Consider the following 24,830-nt stretch of genomic DNA (forward strand, 5'->3'; position numbering starts at 1 on the left):
TAAATACATTCCAAAGTCGATAGTATTACTGCTTAATTTCATATTAAATACTAAAAATCACAAAGTCACGTTACATTATTTTGGATTTTATTTGATGTATAAAAAGATGTGCATGCATAAAAATTTGTTATTTTTTATAACATTTATCTTTGTAGTGAAGATGGTTTTTCATTATTTGATATAAAAACGAACTTTTGCAATATTACACACATGAAACTCATAATTTAATAGTTGCCTTATTTTTTAATAGATTATAATTACATTAAAAATCCCTTAATAAAAAAAACTAATGAGCATGAAAAGAGTGCAAGGAGTGGGAACTTAATATAACTTGATTCTTTCCTATTATTATAACTAGAGATTTATATGTATCCATATTTTTATTCTATTACAATTTATAATTTTAAAAATATATATAATTATATAAAATTAAAATAATATAACTTCAAAGAATATATTACTTTGCAGGAATAGTATTAAAATATATATCCCGTGTTAAAAAATTGTTTAATCACTTGTTCTATTAAATAAATTATTTCATTTATTAAAGAATAAGATTACTTAAATAAAAGATAATATGAAAAACAATTGTTTAAATATGTATTCAAAGATATACATAACATGTTAGTTTCAAGGATAAAATATATATAACTTGTAGCTCAGGAATTCAATGTTTTTTCTTTTTGCACCCTCATAAATAATGTTGCTGTTTTGTTCTCCACCACAGAGGAAGAAGAAGAGAGAATATTCAATTTGGAACAAGCTAAATGTGTTATGAAAAATCTCTTCCTGTAAATCTCATTTCAAAAGGTATAGTATATGTTTCAGAAAATTTATTTCAAAATATATTTCATACGTTTTATAAAATTTATTCCAGAAATTATATTTTGAAAATTATGTCTAAAAATTTTGAATTTTTTTTTCTAGAAATTCCATTGAAAGTTACTTTTATAAAAGCAAAATAATTATTTTAAAAATTATAGAGTACAGTTAGAAATTTTGGGGGTGAAGGAAGAAAAACGCCTGCAATAGAACAACCCAAACACTGAAGATCCGATCCGTTTGGGTTTCAACCAAAACTATTTTAGTGTTTTTTTTAGAGTGACACATTAATCTAAAATTAGGAGAAGAAAAATAAATAAAATAGAGTTGGTCCACGTTTCTTCTTCTTTTGTCGTCGTTGTCTCCTTCACCGTGAATTAGGGTTTGCACTTTTGCAGAGTTTCAATTTACTCTCATTATCGCATGCCCGTTCCTCTCTAATTATGTTTTTCATAACTTGAAAAATCCTTCTTTTTCATGTTCCCTTACCACTGATTTTAAAGATTCCCCAGAAATTTTCAGGTTGGATTTTTTTTTCCTATTTTAAATTCATGCTTCTTAACATTTGAATTGGTATAGGACTGATCCAAGGAGCGGTAATCTCGCTCGAAATTTGATAATCTACAAATTAATTGTTTCAAGTTTTGGATTTGACGACAATTAACATAACCAGTTTGATGCACTTAGAAGTGATTATTATCTTATCTGATCGATCGATATGAACTTTTCAGGCCAAAAGAAAAAGTTACGCCACTTCCTTTCTCTTTCCAATCTAATCTTGAGTGAAAAATATATAAATATCCGGAGCTTATTGGGGATCAAGTATTAAGATATGCCTCGAGACTTGTCGCGATCCCGATCGCCTCCTTATAGACGGAGGCATTCGCCATCTCCGGTGGGACACAGGTCTAGCAAGAGGGGTAGAAGAGACCGAAGCAGATCTCCCTATTCATCCTACTCTTACAGCAGGTGACCCCGTTAGTATGTTTATTTTTTTCCTGATGTATCTTGTGTTGAGCTACGATGAATTGGGGATTCGTGTTTTACAATTTTTTTTCTCCTGTGTTAAATCTTCTTTTTCTCAAGATTTTGTAGCTGACTATCCTCTTTTATAATGTAACTGTAAACTGTATCGTGTTGCATGCTAGATTTTCTTTCAGGTTTGGTGCTCTATGGACGTACCGAGGACGTTATGCAATTATAATATTTTCTGTCTTCTATATTAGAAAATAGGATTGGACTTCAACCTGAGAATATGACATAAGTTGTTTATTGATTTGGGTTATAACTTGTATGTATAAAATTGTATTTTAGTAAACTTTTTTCTCTTTCAATTAGTTGTCACAAATCACAAAAAAGAATATATCTTCATTCAAGTATTTATTGAGATCTGACTATTTTTGGTTTGAAGAAATGAACATAGCATGTCAGGATTAATGAGCTATGGTATTGTAATGACCGAAATAGGTAGTTCGAAGTTGAACCCCGTGGTCGTTCAAGCTGGTTATTTAAATTCAACATATACTTGGTATTTTCGTATCATTCGCCTTCCTTTTTGTATATGCTCAAGTGGAGTGGACAAGAAGAGCAGTTTGATACCTTTTATTTTGCTGCTTGGCTCTCTTTTTCTGTTTAGCTCCTTGAGAATGAGATACATACTATTTTTGCTGGATGGTTAATACTGCTAATATTCAAATATTTTATGACAACGTTGTCATAAGTGTCTGGTGATGATGATGTTGCTGACTTTGTTAGACATTCTATATAGTTTCTTCCCTTTGCGGGATTTTTCTTTTTATATACAAAGGTGGAAACTCATCAAAATTTAATGTATATAGACCATAATATAGAGAACAAGATAGGATATGTGCTATTTATAACAAAATAAAAAAGATCAGTTCCTTCCCTTAACATGGGAAGTGAGGGACGTGAACAGGTGGTAGGTGCTGATGGGGTGTTTTTTCATTGCTCGATTGTGACATTTGCTTCTTCATGTGATAAAAGATGGAGCACACAATGGTTATTCTTAGCAATTTCTGAGGTAACTGTACATGTTTTTGTATTTAGCGTGCTAGATGGTGGGCGGCATTTATAATCTCCAAAGATAGTTGTTTAGTTGCTGAAGTTCATTACTTATAATCACGTGTCATCATACAGGCGAAAAAGTCGTTCTATTTCACCAAGAAATTACCGAAGCCCTTCTACAACTCCAAGACGTCGTCGAAGCCGATCTCCATCTGCTAAAAGATACAGAAGACATAGAAGTAGGAGTTCTTCATTTTCTCCTGCTCGTAAATCTTCCAGTTCAAGTCTTGGGTCAGTAGAGCACAGAACTGCAACTGAAAAACAAAAGAAAGAAGAAGAGAAGAAAAGGTAGATTAAATGCTAATAATTTTTTTCTAACTCTACCTTTTTCTTCACTTTTTCTTATGCATTAAGATGATGAGGGTAGGTGCTTCTGGTTTTTGGTGATAATTTCTGGTTTTTATGCTTAACTTATGTACTGCTAGAACTTTGGAACACTGATGCTGTTAAATGTGCCATTCTCTCATATGAAAAAAAGGTGCATAGTATCAATAACAGACTGCCTGGAAAATTAGGCAAGGAAGGTTATAATGGTAAAATTTTGTAATTCTTGTAATATTTTTGGTGAGTAGTTCTAGTCTCAAATGTTCCATCTGCTTTGTGTCTATTTCAAATATTGCCTTACTCTACTTTCTGGTATTTTAATAACGTTCTGCTATTTGTTTATACTTTACTAAATTTCATGTTGTGTAGGGATATGATGGATTATTAGTTATAATACGAGACAGTTGCATTGGGAAGACAAAATTTTCTGTCGTTTTACCATTATGTTATCTTTTGGCTGAAGACTATGATACTATTAAATTTTTAGTCTTGCCCCTGTTTTCTCGCTCTCAACCTGCTACTTTCCTAAGCTCCTAGCCTTCAAAGTGATCTTAATTAGTGCTTTTCTTTGTCTGCAAAGAAAAGAAACATAAAATAGGACATTAAATCTTTTTCTTCCATTTAATTTCTTGTCAGGCAGAGCTTGTCTTTGTCTGCTAAATTAGTTCAATTACTGTTATTTCCCCGGGTCTTTACCAGAAATCTGTTGTTGGGTGGTGGGGGGAGGGAAACCTCCCGTATCCTGATTTCTCCTTTTCCCTTGGGTCTATCATGACCTCCCTAAAAGGTTAAAAAGATAAAGAGACTCAACTTTAATGATTGTTACTTTCTGTTTATTGGTAATATTTTCTTTCAGTGCTATGAAACTGAAATTTTAGATCTTAATTGTTGAGCAATTTTCTTCATCCCTGTGATATATTGAACCATAGCTATGTCATTTGATTATGCATTTCTTCAAGTAGGATAAGACTTTTGTTGTTTAAACATTTTCAGTCTCAAATGTCTAAGACATATTCTTATTTATTTGTCCATACAAAATTTTACATCATTGATCCCATCTTTTGGATGTTGCCACTTCTACGGTGGTGCTTATTTGTTGCTGACTAAAGGGTTAGAATATTTAATCAGATATTTCTTGAGTTATATACTTAACTTATTTAGTCTTCTGAACCCTCTACTATCTCTCTGCACTGGTGATGGACCAATTTAAAGACTGGATGTCCTAGTAATCATTAACTGTCTGTTTGGCTCACTTCTGGTTCAGTTGGATTCATGAACTTGTTTCTGTAGTACCACACGCTCCAAGAGATAGATCTGATCCTGTGAGCCTCCTCAAAGGGTCTAGTCATCAGGTTTATAGACTAGAATGCCTTTAATTTTGGTTATGGGGATCCTTTGGAAGCAAAGTTCATCCCCTTATATCATTCTCTCATAGTTTGGACCGGATAATTATCAGCGTAAAACTCTGGATCGACGGAGTAAATATTAATTTCAATAGGGTGAACATATGGTTTTTTAATTGTTTTGATTCTTCTGGCACTTAACTAACAAAAGAACTTGACCTATCTTCTACAATTAACTTATCAAATATGTTTAGTGTAAAAATTCTAGTATTTCCGTGAATAGCTTAAAACTGCAGCATGTTACTTGAATTTCTTCTTCACAGGCTTGTCTGAAGCAAGGTACTGCTATAATTGGACTTGTTATGTTTGATGATCAAATTGGCTGCCTCATTTATCTACTGTTCACCAGTTTTGAAACTCATTTGTTTGGATCAGGATTCAATAGAGGTATGCCTTAAAAGCATAACCATTTATTAGTGCCATTGTCATCATGGAGGTTAGTTTGCCGTTGATTGTGGTTTTCTATTAAGTAGTTTTAGGAAAGGGTAAAAAGAAAAAGGGGAGAAAAAATAAAGCAGACATGTCTATTGTCCGGTTTCTATGTTAGTTGCTTATTATGAAAAAGATTTGAGTCCACTTATGTGGCATTTCCGCCTGGTTCGGAGGTCATTGTCCCGCTTAACATTTTTTATGTTTTCACAGGCGTCAACTTGAAGCAGAGTTGAAATTAATAGAAGAAGAGACTGCCAAGAGAGTTGAAGAAGCAATCCGAAGGAGAGTGGAAGAAAGCTTGAATTCTGAGGAGGTTCAGGTGGAGATTCAAAGGCGGTTGGAAGAGGGACGGAAGAGACTTAGTAATGAAGTTGCAGCTCAGCTTGAAAAAGAAAAAGAAGCTGCTATTATTGAGGCTAAACTGAAGGAGGTTTGTTCAAATCACCTTATACTCCAATTCATTTTTCTTTCTTCTCCTGATAGGCATACGAAGATGATTCTAGCATGCGGGTGTACTTTTATTTATTCCTTTGACAAAGCCTGAAACTATTTGGAAACATTTTTAGTTGCTAGATTGCTTATATTGTTATGGTGCAGGAACAAGCTCGTAAAGAGAAAAAAGATCTTGAAAGGATGCTGGAGGAGAACCGGAGGAAAGTGGAAGAAGCACAGAGAAGGGAAGCTTTAGAGCAGCAAAGAAGAGAGGAGGAACGATACAAAGAGCTGGAAGAGATGCAAAGACAGAAGGAAGAAGCTATGCGAAGGAAGAAACAAGAGGAGGAACAAGAACGTTTAAACCAAATAAAGTTGTTGGGTAAAAACAAATCTCGACCGAAATTGTCATTTGCTCTAGGATCCAAATGACCGATGGGAAACCTCTGTATTTTGATTTGATACGAAGTGTGTTTGGGCTTAATTCCCTATTCGTGTATGTAATTTAAGGAAATTAGACAGCCTCCTCAGCTGTAGTATGATGACAGCGCTGTTAATTTTTCCAGTTGGAATTAGATTTCATTGTTTATCATTTTTTCTTCATATATAAAACATCACACACTTGGGTAGCAGTGACTTTCTTGTGATTTCCAATTTGCATTTTCTTAATAAGTTTTCAAAAAACGTAAAGATTTTTACAAGTTATTTTCATTATTAAATGTCAAAAATGGCCATGCATCTCCATCTTTCTCTTCCTTTGCTTCCTTTTCTCTTTGGTATATACCCTTTTTTACCTCGTCACTGCTATACTCAGCTGTTCATGTGTCTCATCTTCAACTCTTTCTGTCAATGGCTTCTCCCTCATTCTTCTTCCCATGTAGGATTTTTCAAAATGACCCTGTGAATATGAAACTACTTTTCCAGATTATTCAATCTATCTTGAATATGAAATTACTTTTTCAGATCATTCAATCTGAAAACTTTCATAAACAATGGTTGTTAGAAGATGAGGATGGAAATGAATTTGTAGTTCGAAAATGGAGATATGAAACTAGTTCCATCCTGTTATCATCCTTAGTTATGAAGTAAAAAGTTCAAAATGATCATTTTGAAATATATGATAGCAGTTGGAAGAAATCATGAGGGTACAGGAAGTACAACCATTTTTCATGACTAAGTTGTTTGAGTTTAATATATAATGAAATTTTTAATGTATATAAATAACATGACATATTCCTTGAAGCTTTATTTGGATTTTTTTATTGAGGTGGGAATGAAAAGGAAAATAAAGAAAAAAGTTAAAGAGAATAAAAAGTGTGGTTGTTTGAATTAGAGGAAATAGAGTAAAAAGTGAAGGGAAAAGAATAAAAACTTGTAGTAAAATAGATTTATGTAATAGAAAAAAAAATTAACTGTACAATATAAGAAATTAGAAAATATCCTTAATTTAATTGAATAAAAATAATTACGAATTAAAATTGGAAGATAATTTATTATGAAGTAATTAAGTTATAAAATAGGAAATAACATTCAAATTTATATCTTTTTATAAAGTTACGTGTTAAGCATAATTAAATTTTTAATATAATTTAGTAATTATATAGAATTTTAATTTATTCTATGAGAAAATAAAATAAAAATCATAGTATCAAATTAATATTTTAAATTTTCTTAATTGAAGTAAAAATTACAGAAATTAAAATTTTAAAATCACTTACGTCACCTATATTAATGTGTGTGTATATATATAAGTTACAATTATTTACACTTACGTCAAACTTTTTTTATTATATTTGATTTTCATATTGGTTTTATAATTTTTAAAAAATTAATAGTAAAGACAGACTGATTTTTCTTGTAAAAAATTAAATTAATAATAATTTTAAAAAAATATTTATAAAGTATACAATTTTGAACTTTTTTTTCTTATTTCACATGAAACATGGTAGAAAGACATTTATAGTTTCCATAATTGCGCATCTATCTCAGTATTATTGTGGAAGAGGAGGTACACACTTCATTATGCCAAATGAATTATATATGCACCTCCTTCTACGATGTTATTGCATATAATTATGGAATGCAACTAATTTACATGTATTTATGAAATACACTTAGTTTTTAGTTATAGTAATTAAATCAAATTCTTCAAATCCAAATTTCAATTAAAAGTTGATATTACAAATAAAATGGTTTCGTACACCAATTTAAAAATTACAACCTTATCCCAATTTAAAATTACAGCTTTGTAGTTGAATAATTCATCTCTTAAGAAAGCTAGATTGCTTCAATTGGATTGTTGTGAGTAGGGACGACAACGGGTCGGGTCGGGTCGGGTACGGGTAGTGCCTATTCGCAACTCGATCCGCCGGGTACCCGTTTAAAAAATATCCGCGGGTACCCGCGGATACCCGCAAAATATTAAAAAATTATATTTAATACATTTTAAAAATAAAATTTAAATAAAAATACAAATATATATATATATATATAAATTAAATTAAATGTAAATTAAAATTTAATTTTAATTAAATTTAAACTAATAAAATATAATTTTATTTTATTTTTAATTAAATTTAATTAAAAATATATATAAATTATTTATTTTTTAATTTTTTCGGGTAACGGGTACTCGCGGGGCGGGTAGTATACTACCCGTACCCGACCCGTTTAGAAGCGGGTATTAAAATACCCGCTACCCGTTACCCGCGGGTAGTAAATATCCGCGGATAGTTACTATCCGCCGCGGATTTTACCCGCCGGTACCCGTGCCCGCGGATAAAATTGTCATCCCTAGTTGTGAGCCTACAAAATTTGATATTAATCCTTCAATTTTCTATCTCTTCTTCAATAAAAATAAATAAATGAGGGATAAAAACATAATTGTTACTTACACTTTAATAAAAATAAATAAATGAAGGATAAAAACATAATTGTTACTTGACTTTATTCTCATTTGACCTATCAAAGGGAACCAAATTTACATAATTTGTTTTTTCTTTCATAGTGAATAATGAGAAAAAAAATAAATTGTGAGTCGTCGATTTAAACTATACTACAAAAGTGTTGAAAATAATTTAAATGTGTAAGTCTAAAAAATAAAAAACATAAAATAAAAAAAAAATCTATAAACTCAATATCTTATACTTTTGGATTAAAAGTTATATCAATTTCTTGAGTGAATTGGATTGAAGTCACCTTTATATAATTTCTCCGTGAGAAAAAAATATCAACCACACAACATTATAAATTATACTTATTTTCTATGACTACAAATATATATATATATATATATATATATATATATATATATATATATATATATATATATATATTGCAAACTTCAAAAAAAATATACATAGTCATGTTGATACTAATTTATATGATAATTAAAATCTTACATGAAAATTGTTAAAAATAATTTAAATGTAAATCTAAGTAATAATAACAAAAATAAACTCTAAAAATCCTATAAATCTAACACTTTGAAGTTTTAAGTTAGAAATAACGTTAGTTGCTTACTTGAATTAGATTGAAGTCATGTCTATGCAATCTCTTTTTAATAACTTCTCTCTTTACTAAAAAACTATCATAAATGAGGAAAACTTGTATTATAATTAAATGTTTTTCTATTATAAAACCATTTTCAATATTTTCTACATAATTATTTTAAATAGAAAGCAATGTAAAAAATTAAAAGTAAAAGAAGATCTATTTGAAATTGGAAAGTAAGGTAATAAAAGGATGTTACAATATTAAAAGAAGAAAAAAAAAACATAGAAATTGATGTATGATGATGAACATATAATTGGGTGGGTGAGTGAAAGGGAAGCAGGTGAGGAGACAACATAGGTGGAATAGGGTTTGGTCCCTGGGGGGCCCACACTGAGGTAAAGCACAAAGTCCAATGACAGAAAACAGTGACAGTGGTTGCAGTGACTCAATTCAATTGAAGGAGAGAAGGATTCCTCTTCATCTCTCCATCAGTTGACTCTCTCTGTATCAATACTCGTTTATATAAAATTCATCTATTCTGCTTTTCAAATCATGCTATAAAATTCATTACTGAGAAGATCGAGGTTTTTAAATATGTGAGATTCCATCACAATATCATACAATCCAAAACAAACAGGAAAGTGAGATTTGATAAATATTTGAACATGTTTTCCTTCCAAATTAAGTTTGGCTGTATTCTGAGAGAGAATATTTATAAAAGATGCCAAAGTAATCAAAGAAAGAGTGAGAGAAATATGAACCCTAATCACGCCTCCTTAACAATTTCTTAATCTTTGCCTCTCTCATTCTGTATCACTGGTGCCAACTGTAAGGGTTAGGTTTTATATTCAAATGCTGATTTCACATTCTTTCTATCATGCATATACATCTTTTGGATGTATCTATATGTTATATATATATATATATATATATATATATTATATGTGATGAAAAAATGTAAAAGAGAGAGAGAGAGAGAGTGTATGTATATTAGGTGAGTGAGTTATAAAAAAATGAAGGGTTAGGTTTTACATATATGGTGAGAGTTTCCTTAGCTTTTGCTCTCTCTCTCTCTCTCTCTTTCTCACAGTTTGCTTTAGGTTACGTTTTGTTCCATTTTCTTCTCTCTTTCTCTTGCTCTTTCTCGAACGAGTTTGAGATGAGAACAATGGTTTTTTCAGATCAAAATTTTACGTGGCTATGCCTATATAGATCTTTGTTCCTTTATCTTTTTCTCAGATGTGGCTGGTGATGGGAGATTGGGGTTGATGGGAATGTTGTTTGGCTCGAGGAATCTGCATGAGGGTGAGGTGGTTTTGCCTTTGTTCATCTTTTGAAGCTTCTAATTTCTGGGTTTCAATCTTTGAAACTTTGAAAGGAAGAAAAGCTTTAAAGATTGGATTTTGAGGCTACCCATCGTGTGATCTCGGACCAGGCTTCATTCCCGTTAACCTGATCTCTCTCTTTCTCATGGCGGTTTCAGGCTGAAGCAAAACTCTCTGACGTTGTCTGCCCAATGATGAGAAACTCTACAGTTTGTGTTTCTGAATTCAGACATTGCATGCGACAAAACTTTTAAACATTTGTCCAAAACTAAGATTAAAAGGATGTCTTTTGACCTAGTACTTGGTGCTTTTACTTGCCATATATATTTCTTGTGGTTCCATATATATCTTCTTTTTCTTCAGCATCTCTCTTGTGATTTAATTTAACAAATTTGAGATTTTGTGTGCTATTGATTGCATCTAACTAAAAGGGATCAGACTTCAAATCTTTGTAATTTATTTTTCTATAATGATTTGTGAGTGATTGATATCAGTTTTTTTAAGTTAAATAATATGTTTTGAGAAACCCAAGGAGCTTTGAAATTCTGTATTCTGTCAGTATATAGGTTTTCCCAGCTATAGCATCTTAGGGTTTGAGATTCCCAACCATCTTTTGTAGTTGTCAATGAGTTTCATTTCATGGAAGTAGTTGGCTGTACTTTTTTAGGTAACATACTTTCTTTCTCTTTCACATTCTTCTTTTTTTTCGTAATTATTTGTAGTGGTATTTATTAGTGACTCCTCTATTAATTTCGTTTAGCTAACTTGCTTTTTCATTATATGCAACAGGTAAATAGAGATTAAGCTGTACATTGAAGATATGCATGAAGTCGAGATAAATGGATCTGGAACAAAATTTGTGTGAAATACATTTTCCTTTCACCTTTCTCCTCAATTTTAGTGTTTTGCTTCTTTCAATGTATAAAAGGTGGAAGAAGGATATAATTTCTAATATGACTTTACAGTCTTTGCAGTTGCTGTCACACATGGTAACATTTATCTGCACGGTTCTCAAGGTTTCTGCAATTTAGAATCCTTGATTCTCATTTTCTGATCAAACATGTTATAGTTTTTTTTGTTGCCTCGGATATTGATTTTGATCAAACTTATTGATCTTTCTATCTCCATATGTTAGAAAATTTACATTATATTGAACTTTCATGATATGACCTATTCATATCTCTCAACAAATTAAATTAAGTTTGACTATTAAAGCAACATAATCTTCTTATGGACATAACTGAAATTCAAGCCCCTCAATTAATTACCTCATAAGCATGTAAATTCATTTAAACTAGAGTAGAGAAGATGGATTCACTCATTATACAGGAAGTTTTATATAAAAATAACCAAATTCATTCACTTGAAAAATTTAATTTAATTAACCCTTAAACAGAATCGAATAATGTTAAAAATTCAAATAATGTGAATTCTAATTTAATATTGAATAAAAAAAATGAAGTCACCTATAAATATAAAAATTTATTAACTTATTATTTTAAAATTTTAGATTTATTATTTTAAAATTTTAGATAACAAATTTATAATATTTTATATTATTAGACTCAAATCTTATTAACATTATGTTTGGTCTATTTTTATGTGATTAAACTCAAATTTCACTGATCTCTTCGATTAATCTTTTTGTCAATAAACCTAACAAATAATACTATATGATACATATAAGAATCTGATGCTGCATTTTCCTTCAAGTGATGAGGTACATCACAGGGATATGTTGTTACCTTTCACAAAAGTACTTATTCTTCTGCGAACGCAGGTTTCAGAAAGCAGGAGCTTTTAGATAGAAAAAGTTTAGGAAAAGAAAAGAAAAGATTAATTCACTTTATTTTTTACATGTTATATATGAAACCTGTGATTCTTTTCGAAATGAATGCACCGTCTTCTAATATTTTCAATGTTGAGTTGAAAAAATATTCTGCTTTTGATCTTATTTTAGCGTGAGATGTACGAATATCTGAGCTACATGTATGCCGATCCGTGCAGCTGAGACATACCATGTGATAATTGTGTAATCATTTCTTATTACTGAATCTGATTCTTTCTTTTTTCTGACCATTTCTGAATACAAAATTCAAATATATGTTTGGATCTTTTCTATACATGAAGACAAGAATATACATATCTAACCCTTCTCCCTCTCTTTTTCTTTTCTTTTTAAAAGAAAAATTCATTCAGAAAATCATTTTATTATTCAAATGGTTCAGTTAATTTCTTTTCAGTTATGTGCTGATTTCGAATTCTGCATGGTTGTGCTTTTCATAAAAGTTTAATAATGTTTTCCCTAAGAATAGTTCTACAGGCTGTGAAATGGGTGAGAATGGTGAGAAATAGAAATAAAAAAATGAGCAAATTTATGATGATCAGGAGACATGCAAAGAAAGAAGAAAAAGAAGAAATAATTTGTATGACTGTATTAATGTTTATATTTTTAGTTTTTATTAAGTTGTATCATTTTAAAACATTTTCTTAATTATTTTACTAAATAACTAAACATTTAACTTTATTTTTACTTATTTCTCCTTTCTCAACTTTTCTTTTTAATTTTATTTTATTTATTCCTTTTCTCAAATAATCCAAATCAAAACTGTGGACTAAAAACAGTGTTAAAAACTCAAAATCCTTATTTAGATCAATTATGTACATTTTTATTTATGTACATTTGATCAGTTTATATGATTCTAGAAAGTTTGCTTTAAAAAATCACATATATCACTTGCTTTATGGTCTGAGTCCCTTCTACTCAACTAGATAATGTGTTTAATTTGAAATTATTTTGTATCTTGCTGCTATATTCAAATTTTTAGTTTGCTAAAAAAGTCTCTTCGCATCTTAAATTAATGGAACAACAGTGTTTGAGAATTCCCATTTCCAAATTACTGCCAAAAATGCTGTCTGAATTAATCTAAATTAATTATATGCAGAAAAAAAAATGATGGTCAAATAAGACAAAAGGAAAAACCACAACTAAGAATACTATTGCAAAAAATTTTAGAACCAATTTGAGAAATTGTTTAATATTCATTGTTGGTATTATATGTATATGTCTTTCTTGCCTAAAACAAGAGATAGAAAAGAGATAATAACATGAATCAGTATGTGAATAGTCTTATGGTGAAGACACATTCCTTTCAAAGTTTTTGTAATGTATGAACTGGAAGTGCTTAACAGAAGTGATTCTGGGAGAATTATGCAAAGAAACTGTATATACAGGAATGAGATTGAAGCAGAGAAAAAAAAAATAAACACTCTTCCCTTGAAACATCTAATTTACAAAGAAGAATTAAACCAAAAATAACTATCAGGGGGTCTGAGGGAAAACTTTTTCCTCCAAGAATTTGAGGAAACGTTCATCATACATTTTGGGTTCAACTACCGATACTGTCATAGGGTCAAATTGGAGTGATTTGTATGAATGCTCAATTTTCTTTTTCAGATTATAGCTCTGCAATATATCAATTATGCCCATGTAGAGGACAACATCGTATACCTCAAAAAGCTCTACTTCTTTTGCCACCTTATCCTCCTCAATCTTCCTAGTAGCTTGAGCTGGCATGTTTACTCCAAGCTGCACCCTCAGCCTGAGTAACAAAATGAGAACTCAATCAAACAAGGCAACCACTGAAATAATATGTAGTACACTGTCCAACAAACAACAAATATCGTTAGGATAGGCCTAACATAAAGAGTTCTGATACCATGTTAAGAAGTGAATTTTTAAGTCTAACTCAACTTCACAAAATTGGCTTGTAAAATGATATGTGATCCACTTATATATTATAAATTGGCCTTATCTCTTATATATTATAAATTGGCCTTGTCTTTCTAGTCGATATGAGATTTATAATATACCTTGCAGTACCGGGCAGTAAAAGATCAACTTCACTATCACCCATTGAGTATGCCCTCAATGTATTCCCTCTAATGTGAGGTCCAGGTGCTGTGTTGACTATGCTTGGTTCATGAGAAACTAATACCAAGCCTTTGGGTAGAATCAAGTGTTCCTCTTCTTTCAGTACATAGTGGCACAAAATTATACACATAAGATGTCAGTTTACTAAGATTTATATACCAAAATATAGTTTCTTTTCTTTTTGTTCATAGAGAAATTCATATACACTAGTGAGTACTTACCATCTCCGGAAGGTAAATTCTGCATTGATTCATGATGTTCCACGAAGGCCTTCATATTTTCTGGAGCCCGGAAATGTAACCCCAACAGAAGGCTGTAATCAATTATATGCTGTGACTCCAAGAACTTGCAATCTAGGGAAATTTGCCTTCACCAGAAAACGAAATTCTGGTTATGATTAGAGAGTGAATTTGTGCCTAGTATGCAGTCAGTGAGATGTTGAATGCAATCGTCAACTTGCCATGATACATTTTTCATGACATATAAACCATTACACCCAGCTAAAATTGATAAGTAACTGAGTACACCAACACATGCCATGATCCATGTTAGCATTTTGATTTTCAGATTGTACAGGTTATTGATATGTACACACAAAGTAGAATTAATTAGTAGTTATTCAACATGAATTGAAATTCTACCAGCAATAGTTTTTCCACTGACATTAAGCAGAAGATTTACTCAAAAAAGTGGCATCTTTTGACAAATCTTTCATGATAAATTTTATGACAAGTTACTGATTACAATGTGAAAGATAACAGTTTACCAATTTTATCAGATAATATTCATCAGTTATACAAACAAAAGCTTTGCACATTTGTCACTAACAGTAACTGATTTTTAGGAGCAACTTACTTGAGTAGGGATTCTCGCAGTTTTTTATCCATATGAAATTCATATTTTAGATCAAGATCTTTCAATGTTGTGTTGCAGTTGATTTTATCATCGTCTGTATGTCTTCCTTGTGAAGACCCTTTCAGATCATAACGACGGTGGATTTGTAGTTCTGTGCAAAACACATTCCCCATGACCACAAAACGGACCTGCTAAACAAAATAAGGAAATATATATCTATTCAATTTGAAAGAAGAGAAAAGAAGTTCAAGATAGGTGATAGGTGATACCTTTTTGCCACCTCTTAGTGTTATTCTATGGAGCCCGAAGAATTTTGTTATAAGAGTATTCTCATTATCTCCTACATGACGATAATATTTAGGAAGCATCCTAAGCAGAACCTGCACCAAAAGAAACATATGCATATAAACATGTCTGACATCCTTCTTAATCAAAAAAATTGTTTTGTTATTGTTTTACAACAATAAAACCTGAACTCAATTACATAAGAGATTGACATTACCTTTTACCAAAAACCTTAAAGTAATGATTTAATGGATGTTCATCCTTATATTATGTTTAACTTTCTCATTTCTATCTAACGGGGACTTAGACTCATACTTATAAATTTAACATTAACCAGAAAAATTAAGTTTAGGGACAACAAACCTTTAGTTCTGATTTATTCACAGTCTTAATCACAAACCTATCGTCTTTAGAGAGATAGAAGATGCTGCCACTTTTTCCAGGAGAAGATAAGTCCCTTAGACCACTGTCTCCGCAGATGGACATCATGTAGTCTGCAGCATCTAACTTGAACATCTCTCTCAAATTCCTGGAAATTTAGGCTAGTGAAATTATGCCAAGAACGAAGAAAAGACCAAAATATATGTAAAGCTACATACTAGAGGGAGCATGAATTACTACATACTACCCTTCATTCCTACAGGTAGAATGCTTTGAGATCATATAATTTTCTCATAAAATCAATCAAATTGTGGCCATATGCAAAGGAGTCAAATGTATAGTGCACTCTGCTGATTTCGAAGTTATGGAAGCATGGTGTAGATAATAAAGTTAATAGATACCTGAACACCATAGGGCAATAATCTTTCCAGTAAAAGTTTATCGAACAATGTGGTGGAGTAAGCTTTGAACCAGCCCGTGGAAAGTACATCCTTATTCTAGCTCGATCCCCAAAATCAGATGATCGAACTTCGCGTGCAGGCACTGGTGTAATTTTTCCAACAGTATACCTGAGCATTTTGACAATGTAATTCAACAAAAAACACCATATGGCACACAATAAGGTACTTCAAAATATGGTATCGACAACTTTTAATGTTAACATAGCTACCAAATTGTCCAAAATTAATGCAAAAGGGGTCACTATAAACGTCTGATTAGCTACTTTACCTGATGCCAAGCTGCAAATTCAGCTTAAGATAATAGCTTCTCCGGCCTTGAAAAATGTCCAAACATGAACTCTTGTTTACTTGCTTCACACTAAACTTATTTTGCTGTTTTCTGTTTCGTGATGACTCAGAGCACTCACTGATTCTCTCCATAATCAGAACACCTTGTGCGTACTCCCTTTCATAAACCAAAGTGCTTCTAACGGATGCCTCGGATTGATCTTCATCGAAGTCATTGGATAATGAAAGGGAAGAATCCTGACATACACAGTCTTGAGCAGAATCATCATTACGGATCAAATTTATTTTCAATGAGGAAGTCCTATGAGATATTTGACGGAAACTCTTGAATCTACTAATGACAGCAATGTTTGCAGAAAGGCTGCGCTTAACTCTAGCTTTTGGAGCCTCATGTTTTTGTATATTCAGCAAGAAACCATTATCATCACTGTCTTGAGGGCTATGCAATATCCTTAGGGATGGTTTTTTACTACCTGCTGGATAGAACACTCCTTTTCCATCCTTTAATCCTTTATTCCATGTCCCTATATAAAGACCTCCATCTCCAAAATTATAAACTCCTGATCCATGCATAACCCCATTTGACCAGAAACCATCAAAAGTATCTCCATTAACCCATTTCATAACTCCTCGACCATGTATTGTCCCATTTTTCCAATTCCCAACATATATATTTCCATTTTTCCATGTATACCTTCCACTACCTTCAAGAACTCCTTCTTTCCATAAACCCTCATACATATCTGAATTGGCATACTTCTTTAGTCCAATCCCATGCTGAGCATTCATCTTCCATCCCCCTCTATAACTGCACCCTGCAGATGTTGAAAGTGTTCCATAACCATGTAGGTAACCTCCACATATTTCACCCTCGTACTGTGCTCCTGTTGACCACACAATCAGTCCTTTTCCTGTCATTTTCTGACCTTCCCAATCACCCTCGTACACTGTTCCATCTGACCATGTGTACTTTCCCTTCTCATGGGGCAGTATTCCCTTTATCATACCCATGTACACATCCCCATTTGAAAAGGACTTCTCATCAAATCTACAATTTCCAAGAAACAGTGAAATCATTCCACATGCTAAAATTAAAGTCCAAAATTAGAAACAGAACACAAGATGAATGCAGCAGAGAATTGAGTTTTCATGAACTTCACCTTCCATTGTGCTCCATGAATTGCACTGTGTTTCTCTGTTCTAGATCAGTATTAGGATGAGAATAAGATGTACCATTTTTTTACATAAAGGTTAAGCATGCTGCTCTGTGACAAGGAAATTCATCTGCTTTCACTAGTCTCAAAACTTTATTGATGATGAACTCTGGGACATGCACAAACATCATAAATGAGTCTCAGTAGGAGAGAAGTACACTTTCATATATTAGTTCAGATTCTGAGTTTTCTTTTCAAATGCTTTTACAGAAAGTCTCTTTAGAGAGAAATATTACATAATCATGGTTTTTTATTGTCTCGTATCTTTAGATTCGGATCCTCCAGAGATTCAAAATGACTGCTAGATGGTGCAGTACAGGTGTACATCTAATTCTTTATATTTGTTACATTATATTTACATCTAGAAAGGCTTTCTCTAGCTAAAGTTTCATGCAGTCTGTTTAAAACTTCAGAAAATCTAAATCACATCATCTTCATATAATGTTTTCCTTCTTGCTTATTTATGGATTTTGTAGGTATACTTTGCCTCATGTGGAAGAAATTGAATATAATAATCAGATCCAGTCCAGAAAACTAAATCAGAAGTTAAAAAAGTCAAATTTCAATACAGAAAGAGAGAATGTAGAATTAAAGTAACCCCACTTGCACTTACCATCTGCACAAAAATAGATAAACTAATATTGAACCAGATATGCCAACTGGGCTAATTAGTTCAATAATCCAATAACAGTTCACTGATTGATCTGATGAGATGAACACATAACAATGAAACAACAAGTTGAATTGAACAGTAAACAAACTGCAATAATTCATTAATTCATTACAAGAATAGTAACCACCGAACTGACCTTGGAATGATCACAGAAGATCGATATTATCAATCCAAAAGTCTTCCCAAGAATCAAAACCTCTGCAAAACTAAAACTAAAACCTCTGCAAAACAAAATGCTTCTACAAGAGCTCCCAGATCCTTGTCAGATATGCTTCTATCCATTCTAAAGCCGACAACCACCCTGCCATATTAAAAAGTTAATGAAATAAAGCTTCAGGATTTCTCATATATCACCTAGCTAGATTCTCTTTGGAAGAGATTTTGGCTGTCAGGTTACTTTATTCAAACGATCACCTTAGTTTATTGAAGCAGTTAAATTCAATTAGTAAAGTTTCAGATATTTAGCGTAAACTTCAACAGTATATATGAACAGTACCCCTTGTATTTGTACCAGTTGTCATAGCGTCAGTGAGCAACCTGAAATGGAGACACCTCAACCATCACACATTCTCTGTCTTTTATAATCATCTTGTCTCCTTGCAATGTCTTATTCTTATTTTCGTCCTTTCCTAAATAAGTTATTAGTTGTCACTAATCACTTTCAAATGTAAACCCACTTCCCTTCAAAGTTTAAATTCGCTTTTCTTTTCAATAAAGTTAAATTCATAAAATAAAATCCCATGCAATGCAAAACCTATTTGTGTCTAATCTTATATGCGACATCACGAAAGGGACAAAAGGCCACTGCAGAACCTGATTCTTCTCTGTGGGCTACAACATGCGTCCTTGCTTTATCATATTCCTTTTATATTACCCAAACGATACTTATATCTACCTAACCTAACCACTATTGTATTAACTTAATCCCTTTTCATGCATATGTTTGAACTACACTTTTAAATCTAACTTTCTACGTGGAACAAGATATTATTGAATGATCCCATAAGAGTAAAATGATATGTTTCCAAACACAAATTTTAACTTATATTTTAATATTATAAAGGTATGTTAAGAAATAAACTTTAAATTTAATATAAAAAATTAGTTTATAAAATATGATTTTCATTTATATATATATATGATAAAAATAAAAAATTTATTAAAATATTTTTTATTTTTTTAAAGTTATTTATGGTTTGCGTTCATTTCACTTTTGTCATATTTCTTTTGCTTCTAAAACAACAAAAGTTAAATACAAAATCATTTACGATTTATGGTCTTATTTATCACCTCTCATATGTTTAATTTCTCTTATTTTAATTCTTTGTATTTTACAACTATAATAGAAAGATAATTTTCTGTAATAAAGATTATCAAAAGAAGATTGCAAAATAAATTTAAAATTGAATTTCTTAAAAACAACATCGATATTTACATTCAAAATGAAATAAATGAAAATTTTAGTTTTAATTTAATCAATAATTAAAAAAACGAAAGACAATCTTTTAAAATACAAAGATTTATTTTATAGTTATAGTTAATGCACTATTTTTTAATCAACAATTATTAAATATAATTTTTTATTATATTATTTCAATTCTGTATTATTGGTCAAGATTTCTCATAGCTATCACACAACTTAACTTCTTAAATATTACATCTTTGGAAAAAATTAAATGTATAATTTGTGATATGTCGACTTTAGAAAATAATGTTGCACATATGATGGCATGACAGCACACGTCTATTGATAGAGAAAAAACACATCTGCTTTAATAATTGAGGCTTTGTTTTCTGTGTTTGTAAACTTGGAATATTAATCTACTATACAAGAAAAATTTCTAGGAAGTGTAATTATTATGTTAGCCATTGTCTTCATTAATTAAGTATGGATTTCTTAATTTATTAGTATAGAAAAAAGTCTTCATCAATCCTTTATGTTATTTTTGGACATCCTTAAAAAAGTGATATTCAGTAATAACTTAGTCTATAAAGTTTCATTTACGTTTACTTCTATATTATAATATTATTTTTGACTTCTTTAGTCTATGTGCAAACAATATATTACAGGGATGAATAACTCTTTATTTGGAGTTTCATCCAGAAGACAGACTTGATAGTTTTTCCCTGTGAAAATTAAACATAAACAATGCTAAGAGAAAATTAAACATAAACATTTGCATTTATTGATCTTCATCTTTCTAAATCTTCCATTGCGATGCCTTCTTGGTGTTCCAAGCTATGTCTGATTCAGATTCAACACTGTCAGCCTTGTGTTGTTGTTGAATATTTAGGTTCCTAACTTCGTCTTGTGCTTTATCTGATTTGTTCAGAGATGAAAAGACAAGTGGCTTGATTCCCATTAAGTCAGGATCGGGTGAAAACTTATATGGTAACTTGCTCGGCTGCATCTTTCTAAAAGTAATAGAAATTCTGTAAAAGACAAATGTTTTAGAATATGATACAGTAATACAGGAGAAAGGAATTTTGAGTAAATTTGACTGATTAAAAGAACCTTTTTGATGACACAGATGGAATACAGTGCTTAGCAATGTCAGCCCCATTGCCATTCAAAACGAACACTGACCTACAGGATCAAAATGGCCATTAGTTTGCCCAAAGAATGATAAATACATAGTTTGTTGTATCGTAAAGACCGTCCGGTCAACGTATTACAAAGAGCGATCGATCAATTCTCTAAAACCTCCAAGATAACATAGACCGATTAGTTACCAATTTCATTAATCGATCAGTCCGCCTTTCATATTAAAGATCACAGACCCAACATGATTAACAAGATAAAACATACTTACGAGATATTGAGTCGTAGTTAGATCAACTCTAACTAAAAATTCACTTCAAAATCTATAAATAGAGATAAGATAAAAAAATAAGTGATGACATTTATTGAACATTTAATGCTTAACTATGATAACTGATTGGTATAACTAAAATTGACTCGAGCATATACTCATCCGCTTAGTTCGAATTTTAAAGAAGAAGAAACAATAAACTACTGTAAGAAGAACAACAAGTTGAACGGAGTGAAGAACAAAGTGTGAAGGAGTAGTTCTCCGCCCTATTATCCGAAACACTTGTAAAAATAATCAAACAACCACGGTATTAAGTCAGAAACACAAAGCTAGAAGGAAAAATAGAGAGCGTGATCAAAAGTTCATTCATATATCAGATTGGAAGTGAAGAGGAGAGAATGGAAGCTTACCCAACAGGCAAAGAAATGGATGTAGGACCTGCAAACTCTCCGGCAGAAACAACTTGCAAGTTTGAACCAAATAATATTTTGCACTCGCTCAAGAATGACACGGTGTAGAATGGCCTCACAAAATCATGATGGTCGATGTGAGGAGGAATGCAATCGCCTTCTTCATATATATTCACAATGCAACTATCTGGAATGCATGAGGAAGGAACTATATTCCATCTAACCATCCTCTTTATAATGTGCTTGAACACAGGTGGTATTGGATCAACTTCTTCATCTCTCATTATACCAGGAGGGTTGCCACTTTTGTTCTGTAGTGTTTTACAAAAGTAAATAAGCAAAAAGTGTCAAATAAGAATGAGAAAAGGAGCAAATTATGTCCTACCACTGCATAATTGTAACAGCAGCCAAATTGTATTGTCACACGTCCCTTACCACGCATCCACTTTCTTGGTTCTGAATATGTTCGATCTGTACACGAGAAAGATCAGTACATGTAAGATACAAAACCTAGACACTTTTCACCAGTGTAGAGATATTTTTTTGATACAAATACAAGTGGTTCAAGTAAACTTTGAGGTATGTTAAATGATAGTATCTACTCCCACAAACAGATTGCTATATGCTGAATAAGAGGCAATATCTTTGCCATACCTTGAACTGAACATGGTTAAAGAGATTTTAGAGTGTACAGTTATTGAATATATACTACATGAATTCTGAATCAAGTCAGTTTGAATCTATGTTGAAGTCATACAAAAAATGGTTTATGTACTACTCAGGTTAAACCAGTCAGATGAGAACCATGTTAAAGGAAGAATTCAGCGCACATTTAATTCTACATTTCATAAACTTTGGAATCTTAAATCTAATTTTAGCACTGCAAGAACATACACTGTGTTTCTGACTTGCAGGATGTTCCCAACCAGGTTCTGGAAGAACCATGTGGTCCTTACCCAGAAGTTGATTTATGAAAGGTTTAAGATTTCAGCAGGTTAATTATGCTTAACATGGGAGTTTTTATTGAAAAAAACTAAAATATGAAAATCTAAAGTTCTACAATGTAGTTCACAGATAAATCAAAGGACTGAATCACCTTTAAGTTTCCCTTGTTGACCCCTCCATTGCAATCTGTATATCCACTCAACGATTTTCCTCTGCTCCAGCTCATTGAAAACTTCAGTGTGAAGTTCAAGCCCCTGGAGCACATTTATGTGTCTCCTATTTATCCTTTCAACAAAGGTAAAGTCCTTTCTGCAAACCAGAGAATACCTGATTCGCTCTTTTCTTTCATCAGATAACCCATTTTTAAACGAAGAACCTTCACAAATCCCATCATTTAACAAAATCTCAAAATCAGATTGCTTGCAGCCCACCAAATTCCCAGGTGAAGAACAATCAAAAACGCGTTTCTCGTCATCCTTTGAAGTAGCAGAATCACGCCTCTCTGAACAGTTCTTCGGACTATCCCATTGTTTTTCATTTCTTTTACTCAAAGACTCTGAATTTGAAACATTGAAAGGCATTTCCACAACATGGTCACCAGAAGACTCAAAGCCTTCTTCCGAAGAGCAAGTTTCATCCAACTTTCCTACGAGCATAGATAACCGATTACCATAGACACCCATTAGCCAATATAAGCATATGTGTCATATCCATTAGTAATATATTACAAAAAAATCAACACAAAAACTGAAATTGAATTGAAAGTCCAGAAGCAAAAGCAAGTAACTTGTTTTGGTATGTTTATAAAAACAAAAGTAGCTAAGAGTTATGCATGAATTATCAGCACTGGACCAATCTAACAAGAAGTGAAATTAAAGAGCATGAAGTGTTTGATACTTTTGCGTAGTGTTGTGATCCGAGAATGGAGAAGGGTCTGACAGTGGAAACAGAAGCCATGAGAAAAGAGATCCAAAATGTCCTCTTTCTTCAAAGATCTGAGAAACTCCATGAATACGGCATACCATGACTTACACTGACTTCTGTTTTGATCCTTTCTTTGTGATGAATGAAGTGGTTGCCAAGTCAAGTCTACGGAGAGAGAATATAAAATTCTATCATTGAAAGAGAAACAAACAAATGTTATAAATATGGAAAATGTTTGTTTAAACCACTTCAGAACATCATTAAAAAAAATTAACATTATAAAAAAAAGTGTGTATAAAAATTTGTTGATGTTAAAATAATAATCTTATAAATATATGTGTTGAATATCTTTTTTCTTTTTTAGATTATGATAAAATACATTTTATTTTCAAATTAAATTATAAAATATTTATATAAAAGTAAAACATTTTCTTATTTTTTATGTGATAAAGAGAATGGATTGTAACATAATTTTTATATGTTGTTTATTTCATAAAGTAAGGATAAAATATTTTATAATTTAATTTAAAAATAAAGTATCATTTTTTATAATAATTTAAAGTTTAAATATAATTTAAGTATAATAAAAAAATAAGTATAACTATACCTTGCAACCGGACAAACTTATCAGAAAAGGTAAATATCATTAATGATCAATTAATACGTTTGATGACCATATTAACTAAAACATTTTGATAACACATTTTTTAGATTTATAGTTGGAAAATTGAAATGGCACATTTTGGTCCGTATTCTTTAATTAATAATTCTATACAACATTTTTTGTTTATTAGAGAATGAAATATTTATATTTTGAATTTAATAATTATGCATTCTTTACTTGAGGATAAAGAAAAGTTCCTTTGTCGTCAAGCAACAGATCTTTACATTTTGAGGGGAAAAAAATTATAGAATGAAAACATTTTTTTCTTCTTGTTTAAATTGTAAGTGTCATCATACTGAAAATTTGATTAATTTGTACTGAATCAAATAAAACCCCTACAATGAAAAAAAAAATCATAACATCAAATATACATTAATATTAGGATATATTTTAGGTGTTAATTAGTACCTATAATGTGGATTATTTGATTATTTTTAATTTAAAAGAATGTAAAAAGTATAAAAAACAATAATTTAAGAAGTTTTAATGAAGTATAAATTTAATTTATGAAAAATATATAATCGATTTATATTTTTTGAATTATTTTTTTAGAATATTTGATATTATTTAAATATAAAAAACTAATGTTTAATTACTTTTAAATTATCTGTACAAAATTTGAGTTAACTATTTTTTCTAAAAACAGTGTGTGTGATAAAAAAAAA

General features: G+C 31.2%; 3 protein-coding genes across 8 annotated transcripts; 1 reads left to right on the forward strand and 2 right to left on the reverse strand.

Moving 5' to 3' along the window:
- The first annotated feature begins 1,127 nt into the window (after window positions 1-1,127).
- On the forward strand, window positions 1,128-6,130 carry LOC124841201 (arginine/glutamate-rich 1 protein). Of its 3 annotated transcripts, XM_047317433.2 has the most exons (6): window positions 1,188-1,204; window positions 1,326-1,344; window positions 1,554-1,791; window positions 2,980-3,195; window positions 5,277-5,496; window positions 5,664-6,130. In XM_047317433.2, exons 3-6 carry the CDS (start codon window positions 1,655-1,657, stop codon window positions 5,928-5,930), a joined length of 840 nt encoding a protein of 279 aa, XP_047173389.1. In that variant the 5' UTR covers window positions 1,188-1,204; window positions 1,326-1,344; window positions 1,554-1,654; the 3' UTR covers window positions 5,931-6,130. The 3 variants fall into 3 exon arrangements, with proteins under 3 accessions (XP_047173388.1, XP_047173387.1, XP_047173389.1); XM_047317432.2 differs by lacking the exon at window positions 1,326-1,344 and having other exon boundaries at window positions 1,128-1,204; XM_047317431.2 differs by having other exon boundaries at window positions 1,134-1,344.
- A 7,373-nt stretch (window positions 6,131-13,503) lies between these two features.
- Window positions 13,504-19,017, reverse strand: LOC124841187 (phosphatidylinositol 4-phosphate 5-kinase 7-like). 4 transcript variants are annotated; one of them, XM_047317407.2, is made up of 11 exons: window positions 18,906-19,017; window positions 18,546-18,710; window positions 17,683-17,845; window positions 16,503-17,570; window positions 16,175-16,342; window positions 15,756-15,921; window positions 15,377-15,487; window positions 15,108-15,298; window positions 14,474-14,619; window positions 14,192-14,348; window positions 13,504-13,920 (listed from the first exon to the last, which is right to left on the reverse strand). In XM_047317407.2, exons 3-11 carry the CDS (start codon window positions 17,697-17,699, stop codon window positions 13,641-13,643), a joined length of 2,304 nt encoding a protein of 767 aa, XP_047173363.1. In that variant the 5' UTR covers window positions 17,700-17,845; window positions 18,546-18,710; window positions 18,906-19,017; the 3' UTR covers window positions 13,504-13,640. The 4 variants fall into 4 exon arrangements, with proteins under 4 accessions (XP_047173363.1, XP_047173365.1, XP_087972758.1 ...); XM_047317409.2 differs by lacking the exon at window positions 18,906-19,017 and having other exon boundaries at window positions 14,192-14,345; window positions 18,546-18,841; XM_088116632.1 differs by lacking the exon at window positions 18,906-19,017 and having other exon boundaries at window positions 14,192-14,345; window positions 15,108-15,295; window positions 18,546-18,840.
- A 1,387-nt stretch (window positions 19,018-20,404) lies between these two features.
- LOC124841158 (RNA demethylase ALKBH9B-like) lies at window positions 20,405-23,674 on the reverse strand. The gene is made up of 6 exons (XM_047317373.2): window positions 23,475-23,674; window positions 22,729-23,223; window positions 22,018-22,103; window positions 21,633-21,943; window positions 20,925-20,996; window positions 20,405-20,842 (listed from the first exon to the last, which is right to left on the reverse strand). Exons 1-6 carry the CDS (start codon window positions 23,584-23,586, stop codon window positions 20,611-20,613), a joined length of 1,308 nt encoding a protein of 435 aa, XP_047173329.1. The 5' UTR covers window positions 23,587-23,674; the 3' UTR covers window positions 20,405-20,610.
- Between the last annotated feature and the right edge of the window lie 1,156 nt (window positions 23,675-24,830).

The sequence above is a fragment of the Vigna umbellata genome, chromosome 5, assembly GCF_029865625.1.
Source record: "Vigna umbellata cultivar VRB3 chromosome 5, Vumbellata_1.0, whole genome shotgun sequence".
In the NCBI taxonomy this organism is placed as follows: domain Eukaryota; kingdom Viridiplantae; phylum Streptophyta; class Magnoliopsida; order Fabales; family Fabaceae; genus Vigna; species Vigna umbellata.